Consider the following 18539-nt stretch of genomic DNA (forward strand, 5'->3'; position numbering starts at 1 on the left):
GCGAGGCCGGGTCGCCGCGCAAGGCTGGGCGGACCTTGTACCCCGGCCCGCCCCGCCCCCGGCCCCCCTCCCGCCCCGCCCCCGGCCGCACCCCCGCCCCTCCCCCGCCTCCGGCCCCCCTCCCGCCCCCGTTCCCGCCCCCCGCCCCCAGCCCGGCCCGCCCCCCGCCCCCCGCCCCACCTCCCGCCCCCGCTCTCGGCCCACCTCCTGCCCCCGCCCCCCGCCCTCGACCCCGGCCCGCCCCCCGCCCACCTCCCGCCCCGCCCCCGGCCCCGCCCCCCGCCCCTCGCCTCGGCCGCAGCCCCCGCCCCCGGCCCGGCCGCAGCCCTCCCTCCAGAGCCGCGCGGCGCCTGCGCGGGCGCGCGCCAGGTGGGCAGGCCCCCGGGCGGGGCGCGCGCTGGTTGGCGGCGGCGGCGGGCCGCGCACCCGGAAGAGCCGCCGACTCCGCGAGCGCAACAGGCGGCCGAGGGGGGCTGCGCGGCGCCGAGCGAGCCCGGGATGGACAAGCTGAAGCAGGTGCTCAGCGGCCAGGACACCGAGGACCGCGGCGGCCTGGCCGAGGTGAGCGCGCCCGCGGCGGGCCCGGGGGCACCTGGCACGGCCCTCCTGGCCGGCGGCGCCCCCTGCGTCCCGCGGCCGGCCCGCCGGGCGCGGGTTCAGCGCCCCCTGCGCCGCCACAGGTGCCGCGCTCGGGGCGGGCGGGCGGTCTGTGCGTGCGCGGTGCCCGGCGCCCCCCGAGCGCTCCCGGCCCCGGCGGCCCGCTGGGGAGGGCGGCGCCGGAACCGAGGCGCGAGAACGCCCGCGGGGGCCGGCGCCGTCCCCGGGGTGCCCCCTCCCGCCCCGCCGGCCTCCCCGAGCCCCGGGGCCGGGCGGGGGGAAGCCTGCGTCGGGGGGGTGTCGCCGGGGTCCGGCGACGGTCCCGCAGCTTCCCTTCCCGCTGCCCCCGCGCGGCGGCCCCTAGTTGTGCGTGGGACCCTCCCCCCGACCTCGGGCCGCCCTGGTGGCTGAGGCCCGTCTCCACCGCCGAGCCGTGTGCACGGCAGCCTGGCCCGCAGTCGGCACCTGGGGCCGCGCCCGTGGGGCCCCGTCCGCCGCGCAGCCGCACGGACGGTTCCCTTCGTCTCTCGAGCGCTGTTCCGCCCTGGTCTTCCTTTCTGGACGCAGACTGACACTTTACGTTTGGGGTGCGTTCCACGGGCCTCGGTTTCCCCAGCTGGAGAGTTGTAGGCCGGTGCGTGGACGCCGGGTGGGTCTGCGCACGCCTACACCCCCGCGCCTCGGCGTCCTGGGTGCACGTCCCGCCTGTCGTTTCAGGGGCTTCTTTCTGCAAGTGTGGGTTTGAGGTTTTGCATAAAGGATTCGGGGGGCACCTGGTGTGAGGCGCAGGGATGATCCGTGTTCCTCTCGCCCCTGGTTCGCAGCCCGCTTTCCTCAGACAGTCGCAGCCTCGCTGCGTTTGGCCAGGAACCTTCTCTCCAGGTCGCGGAGCCCGAGGCCTTCGTCCCGGCTGCCGGGCGGACAGCTTGGGAAGAGGGAGCCCCGAACGGCTGCCCACGGGCAGTCCAGCAGTGTCGCTCCCACACTTGGCGAAGCCCGTTCTTTGTTTCTCGCAGGGGTAGGAAGACTGGTGTCTTCTGATTGTATTTTCTCTTCGGTGGGAGGTGGAGCACGTTAGTCAGGAGTCTAACCTGATTGTGGGGGGGGGCATTGCCAGGACTCTAACCTGATTGTGGGGGGGCTTGCCAGGAGTCTAACCTGATTGTCCGGGGCGGCATTGCCAGGAGTCTAACCTGATTGTCGGGGGGGGGGGTTGCCAGGAGTCTAACCTGATTGTTGGGGGTGGGGATTGCCAGGAGTCTAACCTGACTGTCGGGGGGGGGGGCATTGCCAGGAGTCAGGTTATGACTGTCAGGGGGGGACATTGCCAAGAGTCTAACCTGATTGTGGGGAGGGCATTGCCAGGAGTCTAACCTGATTGTCGGAGGGGGGGATTGCAGCCTGGTCACAGCGTCACATGACTCATGTTGGAGAGGAGGTTTTCCTTAGCACAAACCAGGTGATTACCTGTCGGGTCCTGAAGCCCTGTTCCCGTCCCTAATTGTGCCTTTCTGTGCGGGGTCACGTGGTGCCGCCTGTTCTGCAAGTGCTGGGGGGGGTGGGGGGGGAGGGGAACTGCAGTGTCATGAGCCCACTTTATTATTTTTTTTAATGATTTTTTTGTTTACTTTTGAGAAAGAGACAGCACTCAAGCAGACAGAGAGAGGAGACAATCCGAAGCAGGCTCCGGGCTCAGAGCTGTCAGAACAGAGCCCGACGTGGGGCTCGAACCCACAAACCCCGAGATCATGATCTGAGCTGAAGTCGGACACTTAACCAACTGAGCTCCCCAGCGCCCCGTTTTTTCTAATGTTTTAAAATTTATTTTTGAGAGAGCAAGCGAGAGATGAGACCACTTTAAATATGTGTGGGTGTATGAGGCTGGAGGAAAACCCCGTCAGATCGGCTGCCCAAAATACTACCTTCTGCAGGGAAGTCAGGCCGTTCTGCAGCCCTGCTGGCCACACCTGGAGGAGCCTCTGGCCCTTCACGTCAAGCTTCTGGTTTGACGGGAAGTTTGGAGACAGGGTTCAAAGCAGGTTCCTGAGCTGGGAGCAGTCAGGGTGGAAGGGGCTGCCTGTCTAGTGACCCTTGCAGCTGCTGCCACCACCTTCCTTCCTTCATCAGCGTGTGGAAGTGTGGCTGGCCGCTTCCCCCCTGGGGCTGGCTCGAGACTGACGGATACACGCTGTGAACCTTGTGTGACGACACGGGGTGGCTGGGCAGGAGGCAGGATTGCAGGTCTCAGTGGCAGCTGCCTGTCCCCAGCTTGGAGCGGTGGCCGCTCTCATCGGGTGGACGGACTCAGAAGGTCTCTGGTGGGAGAACTCGGCTGTCCCCCGTGACGTGGCGGCGGGGACCCTGGCTCCCGTTTTAGCAGCGTTGCTTTGGGAAACCTTGGCTCCCTTTGACCTTTACTCCTGGGAAGGGTTAGTTATGGCAGCAGAGAGTCAGATGAGTGAGGCCGTCATGATCGAACTAGGATTTGTCTCCCACTTAGGTGGGCTGGCCGACACTGGCACCCTGCGGCACCCTTGTGTGTGTGGGTACGTCCAGCTGCGGCACCCCTGTGTGTGTGGGTACGTCCAGCTGCGGCACCCCTGTGTGTGTGGGTACGTCCGGCGGGGGGCACCCCTGTGTGTGTGGGTACGTCCGGCGGGGGGCACCCTGTGTGTGTGGGCACGCCCGGCGGGGGCACCCCTGTGTGTGTGGGTACGTCCAGCGGGGGGCACCCTGTGTGTGTGGGCACGCCCAGCGGGGGCACCCCTGTGTGTGTGGGCATCCAGCGGGGGGCACCCCGTGTGTGTGGGCATCCAGCGGGGGGCACCCCGTGTGTGTGGGTATGCCCAGCGGGGGCACCCCTGTGTGTGTGGGCACCCAGTGGGGGCCCGGCGCAGATGAGACCCGAGGCCTCCGGTGCCGGTGGGAGCAGCTGGTGCCGAAGCTCGGCGGGCTGGTCCGGGAGACGATGCCCAGGGGACCCCGCCGCCTGAGCGCCTCCCCGCTCCCCGGGCCCCCGCCTGGCGGGCCGCGTCCTGCGGGGCTGCGGGACGGTGCGCGGCAGGGGGACAGTCCCGCCTCCGGGGATGTTCAGCCCGAGGCCCAGCGGCTCCTCCGCGGCCGGAGAGGAGATTCCGGATGGGTGAGGAGCTGGCGTCCGTGACTCCGGAGTGGGTCGGATCCTTTGCTCCCGCCTTCCGCGGCGCAGACGCGCACCCTGCCGCTGATTACCTGCCTCCGGGCGCCCGAGGGAAGCCTCGGTCGGTTAAGCGTCTGACTCTTGGTTTCTGCCAGGTCATGATCTGGCGGTTTGTGGGTTCGAGCCCCGCATCGGGCTCTGTGCTGCCAGAGCAGAGCCTGCTTGGGAGTCTCTGTCTGCCCCTTCCCTGCACGCTCGCTCGCTCTCTCAAAATAAATAAATATTAAAAAAAAATTATGTGCTCCCCTTGTTTTCGGTGCTTAAATATGCATATGTGTGTATGTAATCAGTTTTTTAAAAATTTCAGGTCGTCGAGGCATCTTCGTTAAGCTGGGGCACCAGAATAAAAGGCTTCATTGCATGTTTCGCTGCAGGAATTGTCTGCTCACTGCTGGTAAGCTGTCCCTCCCCCATGGTTTCTTCTCCCCGGGGCCTCCTTCCCTCTGTCGTCTTTTCTCTCTGGCGCTTCGTGAGATGCCTGAGTAAGACGAGAGAGGTGAGGGAGGTGCCGAGGAGGGCGGGGAGGGAAATGCATCTCTCTGCTGGCTCTTGTTTGGGTGACTGTTTGGGTGACCTTGGCAGGAGGGGCTCCTCCCGTGCAAACACTCTGTGCTTTGTCTTGCAGGGAACGCTGCTGCTCTGGGTCCCCAGAAAGGGACTGTACCTCTTTGCAGTGTTTTACACCTTTGGTAACATCGCATCGATTGGGAGGTAACAGTGTTCTGTTTCTTTTTTGCAATCTAACCACGGCCAGTCACTCACTCGACTGGGAATATGGGTGAGGATTGTGCATGAGGGAGGGGCAGGAGATGCTTGAATAGTTTTAAGGATTTGGTGAGAAAAGAGGTCGTTAAAATACATTACATCCAAAAAAATATGTATACATCCCACCCATATCCTATCCGTTCAGAATACTTTTGTATCTTAGTTTAATATATCTTCTGTCTGAGGGAGCCATGGCGTGGGGCGTTGAGTGGTTTCTGTGCGCCCGGGCCTGCCGCGGCTGCAGACTGAGTGTGGTTTTACGAGGGCTCACGGGGCCCGAGGCTGCAGGTGGGCTGTGTTATTGTTCTGCCAGCCCAAGACCATCTCACACCCGGCCCTGGCTCCTAAGGTCAGGGCAGCCGTTTTGCATGCTGCAGGCGCACAGATATCCCAGGTCAAGTGCAGTTCACGCCTCAGCCACGTTCTCGTGCCGCTAGCAACAGCCCTCCTCTGAGCTGGCGCTGGGGCCTGACCATGTGGCCCACCTGGAGCCTGTGCTCTGTGCTCTTTCCTCTCCCTCCTCATTCCGCCGCATCTCCATGAATGGTCTCAGAGTCCTGGGTGTCCAGGCCACGGCCCCCATTACTACTCACCATGGCGTGGTGTGGACTGCTCACGGCCTCCTTCCTGGTCTCCATGGCTGTCGGCCCCGGCTCAGTCAGTAAGCCTAGGTCACAACTGGGCTGGGCCCTGAGCCCTCGCAGACAAGTGAGGGTGGTTCCTGCTGCAGTCGAGCTCACTGGCTGGCCAGGCAGACAGACACGGACTGATGACGTGATAGGGCATAGAGAAGGGGGTGCTCAGGGAGGGGCAGCTGCCGTGATCTAACCCGGGGAGCCAGGGAGGGCTTCCTGGATGTGGTGACATCTGCGGCCTGCATCGCTTCCCATCTGAACTCCCTCAAGATTCCTCTGCTGGCTTCTCTGCCTCCTTTATTGTCCACCCCCCAGGGCATTTCCTCAGAGCTGTAGAGCCATTCGGTGACCGCCCTGCCTACCTGTCAAGGTGCCCCATTTCCTGCACACGTGCGTGTCTTCACCCGCTTCCACTCCCCAGCCAGGCAGACCTTCCTGTATTTCCCCGAACTTGTTGGTGCCCAGTCTGGGGCTAATTTCTCTGCCTGGAGTGCCACCCCGTCTGTATCTCCCTCTCTGTGCCCCACCTCCATCCTCTGGCTCATTTGTCAAGACTTTGCTCAAAAGTCTCCATTCCTGTGAAACTTCTCCTGGTTACCTCTCCCCACGCCACCAGAGTCAATGACCTCTTCTTACGGGGCTCTGTGTGCCCCAGGCATATGTGCGTGACAGCACGGATGTCACTTTATTCTGCTGACTTGTTAAAAGTCTCTCAGCCACTTGACAAGGGCCGTGCCTCTGTCCTAACTGTCCCTAATTGTTCCCAAACCTGGCTCTGGTTGTGGCTAGAAATGTTAACCAAGTGATTGAGGACATGACTCTGGCCACGTTCTAAAAGCTTAATTTATGAAGGCTTCCGATGATAAAACGCTGGCTCTCAGAGATGTCTAATCTCATCTCTAAAGCTCTCTCAAAATATTAACTTTTGGCGGGTTTTGCTCTGGGCAGACGGTGTAGGCTGTAATGTGGAGTCTAGACTGACTGTAAATGCAGGGGTGTGTTGTTAGCTCAGAAGAACTCCTTAGCAAACCCTAACAGGATCCGCTCTCCACAGCACGGCCTACGGAAGTCGTAAAGGGAGCACGTGATTATCTCCAGGGTGTGTCTGGGAGTCTGTGGCTGTTCCTGGAATGTGCTACATGTTGTGTGTGTGCTGCGTTTAGTTTTAAGGCTAGTCTTGGCTCTTCTTGTTCAGGGTTGGCTAAAGCGTGCACTCAGCTCAGAGGCCTGACTTAAGAGTGCAGCCTTGAATTCAAGTTGAAAGCTAACTGGCGCTTTACAGAGCCATAGACCTGTGTTGTAAATTTCCGTTTTTTCCATCACCCGGTAGCTAACGTTGGCTTGTTAAACACTGGCCGTTCCCAGTTTGTCCCCAGGGTGATGCCCCAAGGGGCATTTCTCTCAGGAGTCCAGAAACTGGCCAGCGGTGCCCCCCAGGGGGTAGGGAGGAGGGTCTGCGTGCGGTTCTCTCCCTCACAGGCCGCCTCTCGAGTCCCATTCGTACTGAAAGCACACGAGGGACTTCTTTTGGGGGCTCTGGATCCAGTAGATGGGTGTGTGAAGGCCAGCTCCTTAAGTTCCTAACTGAGACCGTGGACAAGTAAGTTAACCCTTCTGAGCTTCGTTGTCCCGTCTCTGAAAGTAAGTTATTACATCTCACTCACAGAGTCGCCGAGGGATGGAGTGAGGTCGAGGTGTCACATCTGGCACTTAGCAAACATTGAACAAATCATAGATGACACCATCTGTAGAATTATTCTCGGGGGATTAGGAAAGAAAATGAAATGCTCTACTTTTTAACGTAAACAACCTACACCTGTCAGATGTGGCTTTTTTTTTTTCTTTGAGAGAAGAGAGACTCAATCCCAAGCAGGCTCCACGTTGAACGCAGAGCCTGACGTGGGGCTCGATCCCACAGCCCTGAGAGCATGACCTGAGCCAAAATTAAGAGTCGGCAGGTAGTGAGAACTTTTCACCTGTTGGCTGCTCTCACCGCTGTGATTACCGCGTCCCCTTGGGGAGGCGGTGGGGGCGGCTTGGCGTTCTTGCTGGGGTTCCGTTCTGGTCTGAGTGGCGTGTGTACCTTTCCCTCGTAGCACCGTCTTCCTCATGGGGCCCATGAAACAGCTGAAGCGAATGTTCGAGCCGACGCGCCTGATTGCGACCATCATGGTGCTGGTAAGGTGCCTTCCCGCTGCGCTTGCGCTGTGGCCGTTTTTATTTCCGCTGGGTGGGATTTTTCTTTTCTTGAACCTAAAGGCCTCTTTTCTTTTTCCTTTCGCCCGATGCCTGTAGTCAGGGTGGCGGAGGGCGAATTCTGTCTGAGATTTGCCCCCAGGTGGTGTTAGGGCTCCGCCGGCTCTGCAACCCCAGAGGGGTTGTGAGAGAGTAGGGACACCCTCCTGGCGGCGGGGCAGGGAGCCGCCCCCCGGCAGAGCTTAGCGGGAGGAACGTGGACGCACAGGCTTCAGTCTCTGGAGTGGGCGTCCAGCGTCCTCCAGTGAGTGAGCTGCGCTTCCCTCGTCGTTACCTGGCATCGTGTCTGTTTCCATCCATTTTTCTTTTCTATTTTAAAAGTTTATTTATTATGAGAGAGAGAACGTGGGAGGAAGGGGCGGAGGGAGGGAGGGAGCATCCCGAGCAGGCTCCGTGCTGTCAGCACAGAGCCCCACGCGGGGTTCGATCCCGCGAACGATGGGATCGTGACCTGAGCCGGAATCAAGAAATCAGGACGCAGACGCTTCACTGACCGAGCCGCCCAGGGGCCCCGTTCGGCCGTCTTTCTGACCCGGGTCTGTTCTCCTCACGGCCCATCGGCCCTGCTCCCTGCTCGGACCTCGGGGCCTTCAGTGTGTTGTAGCTTCTGTCCCGTTGGCTCAGCTGCGTCGTTGTCCTCGGGGCTGCTGTCTTCCGTGTGACCACGGAAGCCCCCCCAGGCCACATTCACTGACCTTCTGTTACGAACGCCTGCATTGCAGCGTTTGCGACCTGGTCGGCGCACTCTTATTTGTAGCTCCATTTGTGTCCGTCGCGCCCGTTTGAATAGGTACGTTCTCTAAAGCCGTGGCCACGTTCGCTGTTTCTGACATGGCCTTTCGGAGATTGGGCCCGTGCTGGACCCAGAGAAAATACTCAGGACGCCTTTGTCGGGCGGTTACCTTAGAGAAGGACGGAGGGGCAGGCGTGCCCGGGGCTCCAGCGCCACTGTTCTCAGCCGCCCCGGCGCAGACGGTCTGTTGAGTCTCTCGTGGAGAGAACTTTCTAAGAAAGGACTTGGGGAGAGTGTTCAGTGACATGGAAACAGATAACCTACGCGGCGGCTCCTGTTCCCGGTGCCCTCATTTGCCCTTCCTGCCCGGGCACAAGTGTCCTGCGGGAGTCACAGTGCGGAGGTGCGGTCCCGCCCGAGGCGTTCCAGTGAGACGATGGTGGGCGAGGGGTGGACCAGAAATGCGATTTTATTTTCCAGACAGAGAATTTGGGAAAACTTGAAAGTAGAAGAGGATTCAGTTGTTTTTATTTATCTATTTTTGTTAATTTTTTTGAATGTTTATTTTTGAGCGAGAGACAGAGATAGAGACAGAGTGAGTGGGGGAGGGGCAGAGAGAGAGAGAGAGGGAGACACGGAATCCAAGCTGTCAGCACAGAGCCCGACGCGGGGCTTGAACTCATGGACCTGGAGATCATGACCTGAGCCGAAGTCGGACGCTTAGCTGACTGAGCCCCCAGGTGCCCCGATCCAATTCTTTTTAATCCACATCAGTTCTTACTGACCGGTTGGATTTCCTTGGGACTTCCAACTCTTCTGCAGAACATGGGTGTGCATGTGGGTCTAATGCTTGGGGACGAAGGATACGTTTGGTGCCGCGATCCTCGCGGAGTCTGTCATTGCAGTGGGATAAGTATTGTCAAGTTTGCCGGGAACGGTGAAGTCTCACCAGTGCTGTTCTCCGTGTTGTCACTGTATTAATTAGTGCTTCTCCTCTCTCTCTAGCTGTGTTTTACACTCACCCTGTGCTCTGCCTTTTGGGTGAGTATATGGTTCAGTTTTCCGTAACCTTTCTGATTTACGCCTCTCGTCACACACTGTGCAGTGACCGCTGTTTTCTTTCAGTGGCACAACAAGGGGCTCGCTCTCATCTTCTGCATTTTGCAGTCCTTGGCCCTGACGTGGTAAGTGCCCCCTCCCACGTCCATCCCTGACTAACGCAGCTGGAGGAGAGATTAAGCCCCACGGGGTGTGGGTAGGAGGAGAGAGAAACACAGAAACTTCTCAGTTTAGGAATTCTCAATGATGCAGTTGACCTGAGGCTCCGGAGCAGAAGTCTGTGGACTCAGCCCTGAGCCAATAGGTGGCAGTAGTGGTCTTGGGTGACCGGCGGCCAGGGGAGGCCGATTGGTTGTTTGCCTGGGGCGGCATTTTTGTGCTGGGCTCATGGTTGACTTGGAGATGTTATAAATGTCGCTCGGTCACTTATGCCCGGTAAGAGCAAGGACGCTGGAGTGTCACGGGCTGGGAGGAGGAGGCCTGTGAGTCAAGGGGACATTGAAGGCAGGGAGATCGGTACGGAAGGCGTTTTGTCACATTTGTGATGGAAGGACTCACCCAGCAGAAGCTCACAGGGGGGACCGTCAGCAGGAGGTGAGGGGCGGGGACGGCTGTGGGCCGTGGGACCGGCCTGTGCGCTGGGGGCCGTCGGCAAGGCCGGGCAGCTGACCTCGAGCCGCGCACGGCGAGCGGGCGCTGGAGACCCCGTTACTGGGAGCTGGGCCGGGGCAGCAGTTGGGTGCCCGTCACGTCCCGCACCAGGCCGGCAGGGATCGATGGCTGCTGGGACGCGCCTGCAGACTTGCAGAGTTTATCAGGGGCCGACGCCTGCCTCAGCGGTTTCCACGGAGATGTGCTGATCAACCTGCAAAGAAACAGGGCACAGGGGAGGGGCTGCGGCCGTTTTCGAGCTCTTGAGGCTCCACGGGGCTCTCGTTTGCCAGAAATGGCCTCGAGGCTGAAGCTGAGCGCCCATCCCTCCCTCTCGTAATTTTGGACTTTGGGATAAATGGACTTCTCAAGTGCTCTTTGGGATTTGCTGTTCAGAAGTAAATGAGCTTCTGCTCAGGGAGTAAAAAAGGACTGATTTCGACGACACATTTCGGGAGTAGGTGCCAAAAGGACCTGGCTTGATGGCTTATATTTTATTTTTTTATTTAATTTTTCAAATGTTTATTTATCTTTGAGAGAAACAGAGCACAAATGGGGGAGGCACAGAGAGAGACAGAATCCGAAGCAGCTCCAGGCGCTGAGCTGTCAGCACAGAGCTCGACGCGGGGCTCGAACCCACGAACCAGGAGATCATGAGCTGAGCCGAAGCTGGACGCCTAACCGACAGCCCCCCAGGCGCCCCGATGGCATTTTAATTTGGTTCCTTCTGGGGCTGAAATTGGTGCCCACACGCACATGCCTGTCGTACAGACTGAAGTTGAAGCCAGTGTTCACAGGGGCTCAGGCAGAGGGCAGCGTCCCTCCAGTACTGACTGTGTTGTGCTGTTTTCGGGCTGACCGACTTCCCCCGCCCGACACCAGGCCTGGTCCTTTAGGGTTGTGGCCTCCTCTCGGAAGGGGCCGAGCCAGCTGGGATCTCGAAGAATTGTAGCTTGCTCCTATTTTTATCCATTGAGTAGTTGGTGGTGGGTTTTTTTTCTTCTTTTTGTTCTCTTTTCTTTTAAATTTCAGAGGAGCAGAGCAGAAAATTATCCCTGGTGGATAGAAGTTATACTCTGTCGAGGATTTGTGAATATTAGAGGACACACGATGCGGATTTGGTGTTGTTTCAGAACAGGGCTCTGTGCTCTCTGGGTACATGCCATCTGCCGGCTCATTTGGGTCCAGCGGTGACCCTGTGAGGCCGAGGGGACAGGGCACCTCCGTGTGGGCCTTTTGCCCTTCTTCTCTGGCCGCGGACGACCCTCCCTCCCTCCCTCCCCACCTGAACGTGTGGTACAGCTCGTGTTCACGTGTGTGTGCGAACACGTGTGTGCGTGTGCAGCTTGCACGCTGGGGAGGGACAGGGTCGTAGCTCGGGGCCTGTTCGCTCCAGTGTGCAAGCTTCCACTGCCTCCATTTAATTTTGACTTTTGTTTGTTTCCGTCGTAGGTATAGCCTTTCCTTCATACCGTACGCAAGGTAAGACTGACTCTATCTGGGACCGTAACTTCTGTCCCTTGGGGCCAACGGTATGTTCGCGAAGGGCATTTAGTTAGAGTGATTTCAGAGGGTGCGTAGTATCGTCACTAAAATTCTTTGAGACAGACAGGTAAATGTCATGTACCTACTTTATAGATCGGGAAGCCGAGGGCCCTCTCCACGCCGCGCCCCCGTTTCATTCAGGGACGACAGGCATAGACCAGGACCAGGTGGCGTGAACATCTGCTGGGATATATAGCGCGTGTGGGCACACGGTCACTCTCTGCCACTTGCAGCTTGGCGGAGATCTTCATGGTGATTGTCACTCTAATATCACTGAGGAAGGGGGGCGTCTAAGCTCATGCCAGTTTCCTTGCAGTGTCATTGAGAGGGTCTGAGAAGAGTTTATCGAGGGAAAGTAAGCAGGGCTGGGGCTCGAAGGACCAGGGTTTCCTAAAACCTCGCTGGGCCCCTGTGGCCTTAGTGGACTCACCAGTATGGGACCAGATCACGTTCCAGCTTCCACACCGCCTTCGATTGGCACTTCCGGCAACGGCCTGTCAAAACCGGCCACCGGGCAGTGATCTCTGCCCGACTCTGTCCTCACACACACACCCATTTAATTCCCACTTCTCCTGTCATCACCTGTCAACTACAAGAGAAGGCTTTTCCTTAGCTGTTGAGAAGATGGAAAGCCGCACGGGAGCTGGGAAGGAGGAAGCGCGGAGCTGTGTCTTAACGTGTTCCGAGTGTGCCAGCGACAGTGATTCGAAGATGGGGCAGTATCGGGGGTCCGCAAGCCCATCAACACAGAGGCAGCTGTGTGGCTTGCATAGAGGTTCTCGGGGAATAACGGGAAAATTCACTGTGTTCACCCAGTTTGGAGGATGGGGGAGCTGTCTTGGGAAACAGGGTTTTATGTGAAATGAGCCTGAGCGTCCGGTGCGGTATATATGAGCTTGCCAACAATGTGATGGTGTCATCATGCCCGGACCAGTAACCTAGTTTGCAGGGCCCCGTGCAAAGTGGAAACGTGGGCTCCTTGTTACAAACTGATGAAGAATTTCAAGATGGCAGCCACAGGGCATTAACCTAGGTGTGGAACCTCTGAAGTATGGGGCCCAGCAGGAAGCCAGGCCTGCTTGGTCTCGTTCTTCAAGGGCTGCAGGCATGACCTGGATTGGCATTTCTGGAGCTTAGGCACAAGCGACAGAAAGCTACCGTAGCAGTGAGTTTCGGGTGCTGAGAGGGAGGGCAGGAGTCACAGAGGGAGGCCCTATGCGTCTCTTTGTTCCTTTCCCACAGTGTTCCACGGAAATAGTGGTTATGTGGTAGAACAGGGTTCCTTAGTCGGTAAGTTTGGGTGGAGGCTAAGCAACATTGGATGGGGTCCTTGTCACGCCCTTTCCGGGTCCTGTAACGTGCTGTGTGTTGTCAGCTGCCGTGAGGGATCAATCTTACTTGGTTGTAAAACCTTTTCTCGTGCAGAGAATCTCCCAGGGCTGCAGTGTAGAGCGTATCTTAGAAATGTAGCCCTAGGATTATCTTAGTTTGAAAACACAGTGTCCACTCACGCACATGCACGCACTTACCCCTCCCTCCCTCCCTCCTTGGTGCAGGTGCAGCGGCGAGCAGAGGGACTGGGGGTGGGGGCCTGGTGCACAGCCCGGGGTGGGGGGGGCTGGGACAGTAATTGAACACCCACTCTCTCCTTCCATGCCGCACACTGAGTTCTGAGGAGTAAGTGGCTGGTACGGGCCCAGTGCAGCGGGCTAATACTCAGTCACCACAGAGCCCCCTGTGCTAGGGAGCTCCTGACAGCGGTCCCTTAGCAGGTTTCTGCAGCTTGCTTAGGACGAAGAAAGGCCCTAGTGATGATCCGATCTAATGTTTTCGGTGCAGAGACTGATTCTGGTTGATATCGACGTGCACAGTCCTAAGTTCCTGGTTTCTGATAATCTCTACCTTTTCGCCCTGTCTTTTCCTTTGGTTATCGTGAATGGCTATCACTTTGATTATCGTGGATGGCTATCACTTTGGTTATCGTGGATGGCTATCACTTTGGTTATCTTGAATGGCTATCACTTATTAAATACCTGCTCTGTTCACTGTACTCGTTCCTGCGACTGGTCTTTAGGATAAGCGGGACCTCCCATGGGGCATCCCTGTGTACAGATGGGGAGCTTGAAACTCAGCAAGACAGACAACTCGCCCACAGTAATACTAACTCGGAGCTGAGGCTTGAGGCCAGGTAGATTGAGCCGGTGGTCGGGGTGCTACTCTGGGTAACCCGGAAACCGAAAGGAGGAGCTTTACCGCCTGCGGGGCCTTTGGGGTGACGATCTCTCATGTGTGTCTGTGTTCGTCCTCCTAGGGACGCCGTGAAGAAGTGTTTCGCCGTCTGTCTCGCATGACCCACGGGCAGTTTCGCTGAGCTTTGGAAGAAGGCGCAAGGGACGGAAGCCAGTGGACAGTTTCGTAAATACCTTCTAAAACTCTTGCAGCCACGTGCCTTTTCTCTCGCAGCCACATGTTGCTCGTGACGCAACCATTTGAGGGTTGCGTTTGGGGGCGACGGTGTCACGGAATGGGGGGATCTGGGTCGTAGGGAGTAGAATATTCCTCGTGCACCCGTGTGCTCTTTGGATGGTGTTCTGCTGCAGTCCCGCGAATAAACGCCTTGTCAGGCAGCAGCAGATAAGCCGTGGGAGCCACTGATTCCCAGGCGTCGACCGGCAGCCCCACCAGAGAAGGCAGGGGAGCCCCGGTACGGGACAGAGCCTGGGGGGCACCAGGGACTCTGCAGCCGTGCCCTCAGCACGGACACCGTCCCCCCCGCTCCCAGCCTCACACAGCGTGGACACGCTCTGCTCTGGTGTCTGGGGTATAGCGGTTCTCCGCAGCGACCGCCACACGCAAGCCCACGGAGGGACGTGGACACGGAGACGTTTTGGTGACACGTGTTTTTAAATCTGAACCTCGGCCTCCTTTTTCTCGTCTCCCCACCTGACGATGACATTCAGCACACGCTCTTTTTCTCTCGAGGTTCCCCCCCGCCCCCCATCTTTTCTCATGATCTCTTAGAACCAGACTGGGGACAGAGCAGTGACATGCACACTGGAGGTGGAAAGTCTCCCGACTGTATTTTCTCCCCCATTGTTTATAAATGTTGCTTTTGAACGGATCCTGTTTTCCATTCTGCCCTGGAAGGGGGCCAGGGGGCGTGGCTGGGAAGACAGAGCCCCACTGTGGGCTGCAGGAAGGAGGCACGCCTGCCCGGTGACCTTTAAGCAGCGCCAGTTGGCGCACTCAAGCCTGAGCCGCGGGCCCTGGGGCAGGGCAGCCTCAGCCGTCGGGTGGTTCCTTCGCTGGCCCCGTCTACACACAGGGCACGTTGTCCCCTGGACCCCGTCTGGCCTCACCAGAGCCGGGTGACGAGGAGGTGACGGCTCTCTCGCTGGGCCGTCAGGGAACCAGGCTCTGAGAGGTTAGCAGGTTCCCCCGAGGCCACAGCCGGTGGCAGAGCCGGGCCCGGAGTCTGGGTGCCCCTGGGGTGCCTCCTTAACTAGTGTGCCTGTTCTGTCTTCACCAGCCGAGCCCGTGCCTTTTCTGGTCCCGCCCTCTACACCCCTGCCCTGTGTCCTGCCCCGTGGCCCTGTCGGGAAGCTTCCTTCTGGACCCGTAGGCCGTCCGTGGCTCCCTTGGGTGCCCTTCTGGCTCTGCTTGCCTCCTGACGCTGTAGATGCCCTGTCGTGATGGCCGGGGTTCTTGGCATTGCAGGGCCTCTAAAGGGAAGTCTCTCTGGGGTTGCCTTTCTGTTCTCTGCCCCGGTCTGGCTAGTCCACGCGGGTTCTTGCTCCGGGGTCTCCGAACCAGAGGCTGTGGTCCACTCGTGGTCTCCTTGCTTGTGGCCGGTGGCTAAAGTCTTTTTCCTGTTGCATCTGAGAAGCCGAGCCCTCACGGCTGAGAGCGTTTTCCTCTGAGCTGGTCTGAGGACCAGAGCGAAGGAGCCGGTCTTCTCGGGCCTCTCTGGGCGGTGGAGGGAGCCCCGTTTCGCCCCGAGGTCCCCAAGCTGCCTTCAGCCTGAAGGGGAGTCACGCGCTACCTCTGACGTCTGGGGGGCTCTTTCAGCCTCGGGGCGGCTCCAGGAGGTCGTCAGGTCTCCGAGGTGCTCCAGGAAGGGGCCCGAGGGGGTCAGCAGGGCCCGTCGCCCCCTCGCTTCAGAGCTGAGGTGAGGCTAGCCTGCCTACGAGCCCGGCCTGGAGTAACTCAGGACCCGTCCCTGTGGCCGCTTTCAGTGTGTGCACTGGACTCTGGGACACGAGGCGCAGGTGCCCCTGACGGCAGCGGGTCTGTGTGTGGCTGGGGACTCGTCACACGCCCGTGTCGGGCGGAGCAGGTTCCTTGAGCTCTGGCTCCTCACTTCGCTGATCCGTTTAGAAATACAGGAAGTGACAGTTCCTGCCGGGTCATCGAAGTGCATCCCTGAGCAGCGTGTCAGGTGCTTGGCCCGGGGCCCAGTGTGGGTCCAGCCTGTCTCCCTAGGAGGAGGGTGGTGTTACTTAGTCCGAGAGATAACAGATGACCTTTGAAGGGGACGGGATGAGTGTCTCTGACACAGACATTTTTATCTGAAAAACACTTGTCCAGCCTCGCATCCAGCACAGTAGACGTTGGCAAGCCTCGTCTCATTGCGTGTTCGCAGTGACTGCAGGCTGGCGGCCTAGTTTCCCGCGCGGAGAAGGTACAGGGGTCCCTCTGCATCTCCGCAGTAGAGGGTGAGGTTCACGCGTTAAGGCACCCGCTTTGCCCACTGAGTGGCCTGCGTCCGGGTCGCTCGCACACAGCTCCGTCTGGTCAGTGTCGGTAGCTTTCGGATGATCCTGCCTTTCAGAATCTTCCAGACCCCTGCCCCCGCCCCCCTTTGGTTTCCCCTCCTCGTTTCTGCCCGCTGCGCTGTGGGAGGGAGAAATCCATGTCAGATCCGCTGAAATCTGTGACCAGGCAATGGCTCTGCCTGCAAGCACCCTCGGGGGGGGCGGTGGCAAGTGGGGAATTAGGGGCCAGACCCCCCCCATTCACCGCCGGGGGAAGGAGAGGTCAGAGGTCGTTGCATTTTTGGGATGAAGGGACCCATTGAGGCCACTTCTCCAGCACCTGGGAGTGTGCTCCCCGAGGAGGCGCCCCCAGCCGCGTGGGCCGAGTGCCCCGAGCGCCCTTCCCTCCCTGGGCGGTGTTCGCCCTCCCGGTGCCCGGACGGCCGCGGCCCCGCCCTCGGAGCCTGCTGTCTGACCCCCGCCACCCCTCTCCGTCCTGAGAAGGCCGCCCTCCTGCCCGCCGGCCGCGCTCGGGCAGCTCTGGCTCCCGGCCGTGTGTGCACCACCGCTGCCCAGGCCCGGCTGCAGGCTCCCTGGGGACGCGGGAGACCCTCCCCAGCGGGGCATCTCCAGTGGGTTGCTTTCAGCGCTCAGAGCTTTTCTCCGTCATTCTTGTGTGGGGACTTTGCAGGGAACCCCCCTGAGGGCCACCTCCCTCCCACCCCAACCAGGGTGCGCTCGGGAGCAGGAAATAAAACCACGAAAGGCATCTAAATGCACGGTTTTGGATACTTGCGTTAGAAAAGACGACCGAGGGGCACACCCTGGAAACTGGGCGCAGGAGAGACTGGTCTGGGTGCTCCTGCCTCGGAGAGCTCTGGGAGGGGGACAGGTGTGGTCGCGTGACACGTGGGGCGCTGAATTAGGAAACCGAACTCTGCCCGTGGCTCTGTGGGTCCCCTTTTCTGCGGGGCAGCCCACGCCGGGCCTGCCTCCCCTTCTCTTCCCTTGGACGACATCCGACCAGACTCAGCTGCAGGATTGCAAATTAGTCAAAAGTTCACAACCCATCCTTGACCTCGTTTTCAGCAAATAAACTCATGTTTGTAGATTTTTGGCCTACTTTTCTTGATTTTAAAAATTAAAAATTCTTTGGTTGTTTTAAGATGTACCATAGTTTTTCGCAGATGACAGTTTTTAAAAAGCTAGAAGACCTACATCTGAAGTTAAATACAGATTTATATCTGAAACGCTTGACAAGATATTAACAAAATTTAGGAATTTTGATTTTTTGGAAATACTTATTTAAAAACTTGGTTGGGAGGAGGATTAATCGTGTACCTTCTAAGTCAGTTTATGAACTTTATGAAACTCCGATCTGGAGCATTTTTAGTCAAGTAGAAAGTGCAGTTTATTTGGGCCCTGTCCCTTCAGGCTAGTCTGTGTCATCCCGTCTGGGCTCTTTCCCGTTCCGTCCCAGGCCACACCGCGGTCCCTGCTGCACTAGGCTGTGTTCTTGTGTTGGGGGTTCTGTTGTGCAGAAAGGCCTCATGAAGGTCAAAACCCGGGCGGGGATCACGCCCTAAAGCTTGCGGCAGAGCCCAGCAAGGCAGATGGGAGCCCCAGGACCCTTGCTCACGCACCTGACCAAATACAGTTCCGTTCTTCTAGCAGGAGCCGATAGGCTGACAATGGGCCGGGAAGGGCACCGAACCTCTTCTGTGCTGAGCTGAAAGCAGGCAGGAGCGAGTTCGCTGGACACGTGGTAGGTAGTTCCCTCAGGGACCAGATGCGGCTCTTTGAGAGGAAAGGTCAGTCCGTGGCATTGTCATCATCAGCTGCTGCTGATGTGTGTATTTCCAGCGAGGTAACCAAAAAACCATCACTACATCTAGGACAAGCAGTCCCTGATACCAGCGGGCTGCCTGGCCTTAACATCCTCGTGAGGTGTCCTTAATAAAGACCAAATTAAGACCTATCTGGGCAGAACGTTCTCTGCCTGTTGAACTTCTGCACTATAGTTGGTGAGCCTTTATTGCAAGCACAAGCGAATCTTGCTTTCGTATGACTCCCAAAAGGAGAAGCCTAGTTTACATTCAGTGGCCCTTCTGCTGTGAAAAGCGTTTATTTTTGCCTTTTTCAATGTTTGCTTGACTTCGCCACTTTGAACAAGGGAAGGAAACATTTCAAATCCTCCCAGCCCTGATCTTTTGTAAATTCTCATTGTGAAGTTGGGGATAAAAGATGTTCGAAGCCCGTGGCTGATTTACATGCCTTCAGAACATTGTGCCTGCTGTAATACTAACGAGCTTTTAAAACACTGTTAAAATGTGAATCAACTTTTG

General features: G+C 58.4%; 1 protein-coding gene across 1 annotated transcript; it reads left to right on the top strand.

The window, feature by feature from the left end:
• Positions 1-416: 416 nt before the first annotated feature.
• Positions 417-17305, top strand: SFT2D2 (SFT2 domain containing 2). The gene is made up of 8 exons (XM_039241876.1): positions 417-561; positions 4104-4190; positions 4422-4507; positions 7293-7374; positions 9191-9226; positions 9311-9369; positions 11348-11377; positions 13752-17305. The coding sequence occupies exons 1-8, from the start codon at positions 499-501 to the stop codon at positions 13789-13791; spliced, it is 483 nt and encodes a 160-aa protein (XP_039097807.1). The 5' UTR covers positions 417-498; the 3' UTR covers positions 13792-17305.
• Positions 17306-18539: the final 1234 nt, after the last annotated feature.

The sequence above is a fragment of the Hyaena hyaena genome, unplaced genomic scaffold (genome assembly GCF_003009895.1).
Source record: "Hyaena hyaena isolate Hyena2069 unplaced genomic scaffold, ASM300989v1 scaffold_201, whole genome shotgun sequence".
Lineage (NCBI taxonomy): Eukaryota > Metazoa > Chordata > Mammalia > Carnivora > Hyaenidae > Hyaena > Hyaena hyaena.

What these genes read in the sequence shown, in the direction of transcription:
- SFT2D2 (XM_039241876.1), top strand. Translation starts at nt 499, where the DNA reads ATGGACAAGCTGAAGCAGGTGCTCAGCGGCCAGGACACCGAGGACCGC. An exon ending in AACATCGCATCGATTGGGAG is followed by an intron (nt 4,508 to 7,292) that starts GTAACAGTGTTC and finishes TTTCCCTCGTAG; the next exon opens with CACCGTCTTCCTCATGGGGC. An exon ending in CCCTGTGCTCTGCCTTTTGG is followed by an intron (nt 9,227 to 9,310) that starts GTGAGTATATGG and finishes GTTTTCTTTCAG; the next exon opens with TGGCACAACAAGGGGCTCGC.